Here is a 10476-nt window from a genome sequence, read left to right on the forward strand (position 1 = left end):
CTGTCTGAGTGCTTTCGCCTTTTATTTTCAAGTATAAAGGCTTCATCGCAGAAGGAGGCCAGGGTCACAGGCAATGGGCGAGGGGTCTGGAAGCCCAGGTGTAAGTGGACGTTCGGGCTAGCTGGCTCCCAGGTGCCATGGCCAGTCCTGTGGTGCCCTGTCTGTGCCTGGGATCCTCTTCTGGGTGCCAAGAGGCCGAGGTAGCTGAGAGAGGAGCTGGACGTGGGGTGGAGGGGCACGGGCTCACATGACCACACAACACTGGCACGTCTTTTGCTTAGGGCCACTGGCCTCTTCACCCTCGGTGGGGGCAGGTGCCTCAGGCTGCCGGGCAAGCGCATAGGTGGGCACAGGGTGGGCACTGGGGTTGGCGCTGGGCCCCTCCCCCCGAAGCAGTGGCTGGCATTCGGCGTGCTGCTCTGGGGCTGGGGTCTCGGCCAGAAGGGGTGTGGCATCCCCCAAGGGGACTTGGCCCTCAGCAGCGGTTTGGGGCTTCACTTCCTCCTCCAGGACTCCTACAGGCTTCTCCTGAGGCTGGGGTCCTTCCTCCTCTGGCTGTGTCTCTGTGTTAGCCTCAAGGGGAGTCCCTGCCTCACTCCCCTCCTCTGCCTGGGATTCACTTCCTTCCCTGGACTCTTGTCGTTCTAGACTCAGACCTTCCTTGGCCCCTTGGATCTTCTCTGCCTCCAGTGGTCCCTCCTCTCCCCTTCTCTCCGCCTCCAGTGGTTCCTCTCCTCCCCTTCTCTCCGCCTGCAGTGGTTCCTCTCCCCTTCTCTCTGCCTGCAGTGGTTCCTCTCCTCCCCTTCTCTCTGCCTGCAGTGGTTCCTCTCCCCTTCTCTCTGCCTCCAATGGTCCCTCCTCTCCTCCCCTTCTCTCCGCCTGCAGTGGTTCTTCACTTGCCTCCGGCTCTTCCTCACCTCCTTTCTTCTCTACTCCCCGTGGTTCTTCTGCCCCCTCCTTCTCTGCCCTTTGCTCTTCCTCACCCCCTTCGTTCTCTGCCCTCCAATCTCCCTCAACTTCTTTTCTCTCTACGCCCAGTGGTCCCTCCACTCCCTCCCTCTCTGTCCCCAGCTTTTCTGCACCTCCTCTGCTCTCCAGCTCCAACTTCCACCCCTCCCCTTTCCTCTCCACCGCCGGCGACATCTCCACCCCCTCCCTCTGTGCCCCTGGCTTTTCCTCACCTGCTATGCCCATGGATTCTTCTGCTTCCCTCTCCTCTGCCTCCCAGGACTCCTCGCCTCCTCCCGTCACAGCCCCCTGAGCCCCCAACGGACTCTCATTGCTTCCCTCCCTCCCTGCCACCACGGGCCCTTCCAACCCTTCCACCAGCAGCTCCTCCCACTCCTCGCTCAGAGTCACTCTCTCCACCCAAATGAAAGACCCCTCCTCTCCTCCGGAGCCCCCCGGCCCATCACCCTCAGGGCTGCCCCTGGGAACATCTTCCCCTTTTCTGGAAGCTGCTGCCTCTAATCTCTCCTGAAGCCTAGGCAAGCTGGTCTGCATGGCCTCGGGGACCCTGCCTACCTCCCCCATGGCCTCTGTGTCGCTGCCGCCCACCCCCTCCCAGACCACCTCCACAACGCCCCTGTCCTCCTTCACCCAGCCTGGGAGCTCCAGGCTGCCAGCTCTCTTCCTGTCTCCGATGGCTTCCAGCACCACTTCCTCCACCTTAGCCTCCAGCTCAGGGCCCGTAGCCCCTGTGGCACAGTCCTCCGTGGCCCTCAGCCCCTCCCACACCACACTCACCACGCCCCCTCCTTTGGCCTCGGCCACCTGCCCTTGGGATGGCACTGCCCTCTGACCTGGCCCCTGCTCTGGAGGGAGGCTCAGGCCGGGACAGGGGCCATTGGCTTCTGAGGAGTCCCCTGTTGCCCTGGGGACCTGCCTTGCGGCTGGCAGAAACCCCAAGACATCCTCCCTGGGCTCAGAGGGGGACTCTGGCGGCGTGCCCACTATTCCGGCCGGCAGGGAGGTTCTCTTGTTCAGATCAGTCTGGCCTGGGGAGTCAGAGGCAGAGGGGAGAGGACAAAAGGGAAGACAGGGTGAAGAGGGAACAAGAGGACCCCCATCCACGCTCCCTTGGGGTCACCTGCTCACACCCAGGCTCTGGGGTGACCTGGTCCCCAGACCTAGAGGCTCCCACACTTACCTGCGGAACCTGCCTCGATGATGGGCTGGGAGAGAGGACGGTGACCCTGCAGGCAGGGCGGAGACAAGGTCAGGCTGGCCCTCATCCCCACCCTCAACCTCCCTGCATGCCAGGCCCCACCCCGCCACCCCCAAATACCCTCGATGGCTCCCTGTTACCTTCAGGATCAAACTCCACATTGCACCTCCGCCCTCTCACCCTATGTTCCAGGGCCTTGCACAGTCAGTGCTTAACAATACTGCATTCACATAGCCAGTCTCCTGTATTAGGGGCCTACTTTGCCAGTTACTGATGTTATATGGACAAGGGACACTTAAGCCTTTTGCCATTGGCACTTACATTCCAATAAACATAAATACAAATTAATTTTTTTTTGAGACGGAGTCTTGCAGTGTCGCCCAGGCTGGAGTGCAGTGGCGCCATCTCGGCTCTGCAACCTCCGCCTCCCAGGTTCAAGTGATTCTCCTGCCTCAGCCTCCTGAGTAGCTGGGACTACAGACATGCACCACCATGTCCAGCTAATTTTTGTATTTTTAGTAGAGATGGGGTTTCACCATGTTGGCCAGGCTGGTCTTGAACTCCTAACCTCGTGTTCCACCTGCCTCAGCCTCCCAAAGTGCTGGGATTACAGGCGTGAGCCACCATGCTTGGCATACTTTGTTTTTGTTTTTGTTTTTTTGAGACAGAGTCTCGCTGTGTCATCCAGGCTGGAGTGCAGTGGTGTGATCTCGGCTCACTGCAACCTCTGCCTCCCGGTTCAAGCGATTCCCCTGCCTCAGCCTCCCGAGTACCTGGGATTACAGTCGCCTGCCACCATGCCTGGCTAATTTTTTGTGTCTCTGTCTCTAGGGTTCAAGTGATTCTTCTGCCTCAGCCTCCCCAGTAGCTGGGACTAGAGGGACACGCCACCACACCAGGCTAATTTTTTTGTGTTTTTAGTATAGACAGGGTTTCGCCATGTTGGCCAGGCTGTTCTCCAACTCCTGACCTTAAGTGATCTATCCACCTTGGCCTCCCAAAGTGCTGGGATTACAGGCGTGAGCCGCCGTGTTCAGCCTGCCCACATGTTCTGCATTTCTCATCTGGCTGTATTAGTAACCATACATCAAAACTCTCCTGGCCGGGCACGGTGGCACACATCTGCCAACCCAGCACTTAGGGAGGCCGAGGCGAGTGGATCACTTGAGGTCAAGAGTTGGAGACCAGCCTGGCCAACATGGTGAAACCCTGTCTCTGCTTAAAATACAAAAATCAGCTGGGCGTGGTGGCAGGCACCTGTGATCCCAGCTACTCGGGAGGCTGAGGCAGGAGAATCACCTGAACCTGGAAGAAAGAGGTTACAGTGAGCCAAGATCATTCCAGCCTGGGGGACAGAGTAAGACTCTGCCTCAAAAAAAAAAAAGAAAAAGAAAAAAAAGCCTTTCCTTGTTCCTGTTACTAGTGCTAAGCTATGATCTCACCAGTCCTCCCAACAGCAATTCTTGTACTGTTTATTTTTTATTTTTATTTTTTGAGATGGAGTCTCACTATGTCACCCTGGCTGGAGTGCAGTGGCATGATTTCAGCTCACTGCAGCCTCTGCCTTCCCGGTTCAAGTGATTCTTCTGCCTCAGCCTCCTGAGTAGCTGGGATTACAGGCACACGGCGCCATGCCCGGCTACTTTTTGTATTTTTAGTAGAGACAGGGTTTCACCATATTGGCCAGGCTGGTTTTGAACTCCCGACCTCATATCCACCCGCTTGCCCTCCCAAAGTGCTGGGATTACAGGCGCGAGCCACCATGCCTGGACGGTTTGCACTGCTGTTATTCCCATTTTAGAGATGGGGAAACTAAGGCCTGGGAAAGCAAATGGACTTGCCCAAGACCTCCGAGCAAAGTGACAGCGGGTGGTGGGTTGAATGCAGACCTGGTGGCCAGGCTGCACTTGGAGAAAGCTCCACTTCCGTTCCATGTCCCGCTTTAACGCCTGCTGGCCACTACCCCCATCCCACTCCCCGATCCCCACCCCTCACCTGTCTGCGCCAGCTGGGCCTGCCTGAGGGCTTATGTTGGGCACCTGTGGAAGCACTTTGCAACAGCTGCAGCTGGGACTGGAGTCTGAGGAAGAGAGAGGGCTGCTAGGAGCTGGGCCCCCAGGTTCCTTGGGCTCCCAGGCTCAAGCCACCACATCCTTGAATGTGCCCAGGGTCTGGATCTCACCCAGCTAGGGCAGGGTTCGGGCAGCGCTAGCGGGTCTCCACTCACGTGAATAAACTGTCTTCCAGGTTCCGGATTCGGGCCTGAGCCTGGCCCTCCGGTGACTGGGGATCCTTCGAGGTGGGGTCCTCGGACGGCTCTGGCTCTGCAGCTGCCCCGTCCATTAGCCAGCGTTCCCGGAGAGACTTCCTCTGGGCAGGAGAAGGGAGTCGGGGCTGGGCATACAGACTACCCCGCTCCATGTAAAGTCTCCTCCCGATGGCTGCAGGCTGGGCAGGCATCTTACCACCACCTCACAACCACCTAGCTGTGACATACATCAGGGCCATAGTGCCCCCAGCGCTGCAGGTGGGCAGACTCCCCATGTTCCCATATCCCTTCCATAATGAAACAGGCATTCCCAAAGTGAAATCAATGTCCCTCCCTACTGGCCCCTCCCTACCCCAAAGCGGGACTTCGGGCTCCTCTCCATCTCGCTCAAATTGGGACAAACCACCATCCCTGTCCCAGACTTTTCCCCAAACGAAACCAATGTCCCCAAGACCACCCCACTTCGTCCCTCCCAGGCTAGGAAAGACATCCCCCGCCGCGCCCAAGCTGGAACCAATGTCCCCAACCGCCCGCTGTCCCCCCAAAATTGGATACAGGCTCCTATCACCCCCTACATTGACTTGCAAAGACACCCCCCACTTCATGCCCCAGGCTAGGCAGGCGCCCCCGCCCGCCCCCAACCTTGAGCCGCTCCACGCGGAGTTTCTCCTCCTCCAGCTCCCGGCGCGTGGCGCGGATCTCCTCCTGCAGCCGCCGCTTCTCCTGCGCACAGAGGACCCGGAGCTGCCCGCCGGCCGGGCGCGGCCTCTGCCACCTCCTCTTCCCTCCCTTTCCCCTCCCTCCTCCGCGGGGCTCCCCGGAGCTCCCAGGGCTCCCGAGGCAGCGAGCCCGGCGGGGGTGGCCCAGCGCGGGTCTGCGCCCAGGGCGGGGAGGGGGCTGCGGAGACGCTGACTCAGCGGCGGGCGGACTGGGGGCAGGGAGGGCGGGGCGGGGGCGGGGCCGGCCGCGCCCGGGATGCTGCGGAGGCCTCGCCCGCGCCCAATGGGGGTCCGCGGATGGGGGGTGTAGGGGGTGGGGCTTGGGACAGCGATCCGAAGGAGGGGCAGAGCTGGGGAGCTCCAAGATATGAGGTTCAGAAAAATGAGGATCAAAGGGAGGGTGCGGCCGGGCGCGGCGGCTCGAGCCGGTAATCACCGGACATCTGGAGGCCGAGGCGGACAGATCGCTTGAGGTCAGGAGTTCTAAACTACCCTGGCCAACATGGTGAAACGCTGGCTCTCCTAAAAATACGAAAGTTAGCTGGGCGTGGTGGCGCGCGCCTGTAGTCCCAGCTACTGGGGAGGCTGAGGCAGGAGAATGGCTTGAACCCGGGAGGCGGAGGTTGCAGCGAGCGGAGATCGCACCACTGCACTCCAGCCTGGGCGACAGAGCGAGACTCCGTCTCAAAAACAAAAGTGGGGGGAGGGTACTGGAGAGATGGGGATCCCCAATGGGGGTGCAGCCATGGGAGGCCAGAGTAACCGGAGTGTAGAGATGGAATCTAGAGAAATGGTGTTCAGAGGTGGGGGTGCAGAGAGATGGGGTACAGACGTGCGGTACAGTGAGATGGGGTACAGGAGTGGGGTGAAGATAGATGGGATACAGAAGTTGAGTGCAGAGAGAGAGGGTACAGAAGTGGGGTATAGAGAGATGGGGTGTAGATGTGGGGTACAGGGAGATAGGGTGCTGGGAGATGGGGCTCCATAGATGGGGATAAAAAGGAAGATGCCAGTGAGATGGGGTCCAAAATGGGGGTGTAGCCATGGGTGTCCCGAGAGATGGGGTGCAGAGATGGCAATCAAAAGGAGAATGCTATTCAGATGGGGGTGCAGATGGGGGTCTAGAGATACTGAGGTGTAGAGATGGGGAACAGGGAGATGGGATGCAGATATGGGAGTCAGAAATGTGGGGTACAGAGGTGGCGGTATGGATAGATGGGGCATGGAAGTGGGTGCAGAAAGTTGGGGTGCAGGGAGATGTAGGAGAGAAGGATGGGGGACAGAGATAGGATCAGAGTAGTAGAGACCCAGAGATGGGGGAGTTCAGAGAGACAAGGAAGTCAGAGATGAAAGTCCTCACCCCAAGAGAGGACTTTCAGGATGGGGGCTCCGAGGTAGGCAGATTTGAGAGATAGCCTCTGATAAACAGCTGTCTGAGAGATGGGGCTCAGGCATGGGGTGTTTGGGAGGCTAGGGTTCAGGAATGAGGCATCAGATGGTGCAGGTTCTGGAAATGCGGGGCCACAGTCTCCCATTCTGAGGGTAGTAGTGACCAGACAAGAGCTGGGGGGCAGAGGGGACTGGGAATGGATGTGCGGAGCTCTGGACGAGGCTGGAGCTGAGGGTGCTCTCTGCAGGGATGACGGAGAGACAAGGAGGGAGCATGGGGCCGACTTTGGGGTGCCCAGGGCGCGGGGAGGGCATCACTTACGGCGATGACTTCTAGCCGCTGCCGGTAGAGGGAGCTCTCCGCCATGGGCCTGTGGGGAGAAGGCAGGGGCTTCAAGGGGCTCCCAGAGGCAGTACCCCTCTTGAACACCCCTCTCTTGGCCAAGATCGCTGAGCAGTGTGGAAACCACTCAGAGCCCAGCACTTTGCCTCTGTTTCCCCTTTGCACCTGAGAAGAGTTTGGGCAGGGGTTGAGAGTCTTGGGAGGGGAACTGAGCAGTGACCATGACTGGTGAGACTAAAGTCCTTTCTAAATGTGGTATTGCCTCTCTCAGCCTCAGTTTCCTCACCTGTAAAGTGGGCAAGGATAGCTTGACCACCCCACTCTCACCACCCCCGATCTCAGAGGACCCTTGCAAGGAACTATTCATGCAGGGAAAGGTTTAGGATACAGTGGTACAAAAATAGTCCTGTTGTTTATTAATAATGAGAATGTATATAATTCCATGATAAATGATATGTATGATTAATTATAATAACCATCCCCAGTCCGACGTGCAGAAACTCTCAAATGCCACCAGGCCCCTAACAGGCTGTGTGTCTCTTTCTCTTCTCAGTCCCACACTCTGTCTGGAACTCAGCTCCTACCCAGAATTTCTCAAGCGCTGGGGGGTTGAGGGAGTCTCTGACCCTCCCATTGTTGCCATGGTAACTCCAGAACTGCCTCCTCCACCTGCCAACCCCCCTCCCTGGGGACAAGGGTCAGTGGGTCACTCTGTCCAGGACTGGACTCTGAGCTGGGAGGAGGGGGACTTGCTGTCCAAGGTTTAACTCGTGATTCCCCTGTCCTTCTCTTTCTCAAAGCATAGCTACTTCAGAGTGGCCTCTGGACCCACTTAGCCTCCCCCTGGAAGCTAGAAGGTGACTGTCATATTGCAAGATGATTGGCGGCAGTCAGTGTCACACCAACCTTTTTTTTTCTCTCTTTCTTTTTTTTTCTTTTTTTACAGCAAAAATACAATCAGGACACACCACCCTTATCAACACAGACAAGCATTAAGCACCCCCAGCTGTGTTACTATGTTGATAATGTGTTACAGGCCAGTATCTAGAAGGTGACGTCTCTCTGCCTGTCATCTGTCATCTCCAACATGGACAGGCGCTGACCAAGCCCTCAAACATTTATTAATTTGAACAGTCACCCTCCTGCGTAAGCCTCCTTGCCCAAACTCCAGCTGGGACCTCCAAGACCTTCCTCAGCCACATCATGACGGCATAAATGCACTTACTACATGCAATGTTCTAAGTGCCCCACGGGGCTTCCGCTGGGCTCCCACAGCCACCTCTGCCGCCCCCACCTCGTTTCTACCATAACACAGTAGAGTCGACTCTTTGCTGAGTTGACATTCCAGCTAAGAACAAAATCAACCACCATTAGCCAGCCCATAACACATGCCAGGTGCTGTTGGAAAAACTCTACTTAATGTAATTCACCGAATCATTCCCAATGACCTTAGGAGGTAAGCTGTATGCATGTGTTCATTTTTTTTTTTTTCTTTTGAGACAGAGTTTCGCTCTTGTTACCCAGGCTGGAGTGCAACTGTGCGATCTCGGCTTGCTGCAACCTCCACTTCCCAGGTTCAAGCGATTCTCCTACCTCAGCCTCCCAAGTAGCTGGGATTACAGGCATGCACCACTACGCTCTGCTAATTTTGTATTTTTAGTAGAGATGGGGTTTCTCCATGTTAGTCAGGCTGGTCTTGAACTCCTTACCTCAGGTGATCCGCCTGCCTTGGCCTCCCAAAGTGCTGGGATTACAAGCATGAGCCACCATGCCCGGCCATGAATGTGTCCATTTTACGGATAGGAAAACTGAGGCTCTGAGAAGTGGCAGCAGCTAGATTTGTCCAAGGTCATGGAGCCAAGATCAGACCTTGAAGCTCTCAGATCCCAAATACTGAGAACACAGTTGGGGGGGAGGTGCAGGTTCAGAAACCTCCATCATGGTAATTAAGAGATCAGCCTGGGGAACCTGAAGGCTGTTTGGGGCAATGAATTGAATTGAAGTCATGTTTTTTTTCTTTTTTGAGACAGAGTCTCACTCTGTCACCTAGGCTGGAGTGCAATGGCTCAATCTTGGCTCACTGCAACTTCCACATTCTGGGTTCAAGCGATTCACCTGCCTCAGCCTCCAGAGTAGCTAGGACTACAGGTGCGCACCACCATGCCCAGATAATTTTTTTATTTTTAGTACAGACGGGGTTTCACCATATTGGCCAGGCTGGTCTCAAACTCCTGACCTCAAGAGATCCACCTGCCTCTGCCTCCCAAAGTGCTGGGATTACAGGCGTGCGCCACCGCACCCGGCCATGAAGTCATGCTTTGCAGGATATACCAAAGGAAGCCCAGATTCCGGGCTTATAGCTTTGCCCCTGGGGGAGGGCTGAAGTCCCCTGCTCTCCTGTCCTACCCCCAAGATGTAATCTTCCTGCCTCTTCCTTGCTGGGGGGGATCGAGTTCCCATTGCTAAGCAACCAGGTTTGTAGTTGGTGAATAATGCAATGGAGGACCTAGAAGGGTGAGGAGCCGAACTGGGGTCCCTAGTGTGGGGAGGAGCCCCTTTTCCAGAACTCTTTACAAACCTCTAGCCTTTAACCTGAAAAAGCTCTCGCCCCTCAGATGTGAAAAGACTTCACACAGCCCATTCCATCTTGCTTATCGCTAACTAACTCTGGAAGAACAACGCAGGCGGCCTGGGCTTCTGGCCACCCTCCACAGTTGGTGGCCATTTCATGAAGGAGGTCATCCTTGCCACATTGCTATTGTCTTTCCCAGGCTGGGAGCTTTACAATTCTGTTTGATTCAAGCTTTTACTCCCACCCTGGACACTGGGGGGGTGACTCTAAAGGCAAAACATGGAACCCAGTGACCCTGACCTTCCGCACTCCCCAAACCACAGCAACAGCCCCACCCCCTGGCTGCACTTTGGGTTCTCAGCCCTGGCAGCGGAAAATCCCTGAAGAGGAAGGGGCAGGGGGAGTCCATGTCTCCCCGACCCCACGACTCTAGGGAACGGTGACATTGAGGAGCCTATGGAATTGGCTGGCCATCTCCTCCACTCCCCAGGTCCCCTTACGAGAGGCTGCTGAAGCTCTCGGCTCCCAGACAAGGCCAGCATCCCCCATGAGCCCCTCCCAAGGCCCTGCCCACCAGCCCCCCTGACCCCCTGACACTTACATGGGTGTGGCTGGACACCACACCTGACTCTGCAGGGCCATCTCTGCCCAGAAGTTCACTTTCTGGTCTCCGAATTCTGGACCCACCACCCGCTTTCCTGAAGGTGCCCCGGAGGCTATGACTTGGCTGCCTGGAGTTGGGGGGGTGCAGCGGGCGGGCACCGGGAGAGCTGGTCCAGCGGGTTTGGGGCAGGGAGGCGGGAGGCACACCAGAGAGGGGGGCTGGGGGCTGGAGGGCAGTTCTAGGGAAGTACTATCAGCTGTCCTGATAAATTATTCACCAGCCTCTGGCCTCTTTGTTGCACTCGGCTGCCTCCCGGAAAACACGCTTTCTCACACTCGTGGTCAGGCGTGGGGGCCAGAGTACCGAGTTGGTGACTCCCCCTGCCACCAGAGAATGGCATTTCTACTTGGCAC

At 57.0% G+C, this 10476-nt stretch overlaps 1 protein-coding gene across 1 annotated transcript; it reads right to left on the reverse strand.

Annotated features, from left to right (window-relative positions):
* Positions 1–3: 3 nt before the first annotated feature.
* PALM3 (paralemmin 3) lies at positions 4–10263 on the reverse strand. The gene is made up of 8 exons (XM_032265713.1): positions 10061–10263; positions 6867–6915; positions 5079–5159; positions 4395–4537; positions 4163–4247; positions 2150–2195; positions 880–1997; positions 4–813 (listed from the first exon to the last, which is right to left on the reverse strand). The coding sequence occupies exons 1-8, from the start codon at positions 10099–10101 to the stop codon at positions 244–246; spliced, it is 2133 nt and encodes a 710-aa protein (XP_032121604.1). The 5' UTR covers positions 10102–10263; the 3' UTR covers positions 4–243.
* Between the last annotated feature and the right edge of the window lie 213 nt (positions 10264–10476).

Source organism: Sapajus apella, unplaced genomic scaffold (genome assembly GCF_009761245.1).
Source record: "Sapajus apella isolate SASKATOON/1434 unplaced genomic scaffold, GSC_monkey_1.0 scaffold152, whole genome shotgun sequence".
Classification (NCBI taxonomy): Eukaryota; Metazoa; Chordata; class Mammalia; order Primates; family Cebidae; genus Sapajus; species Sapajus apella.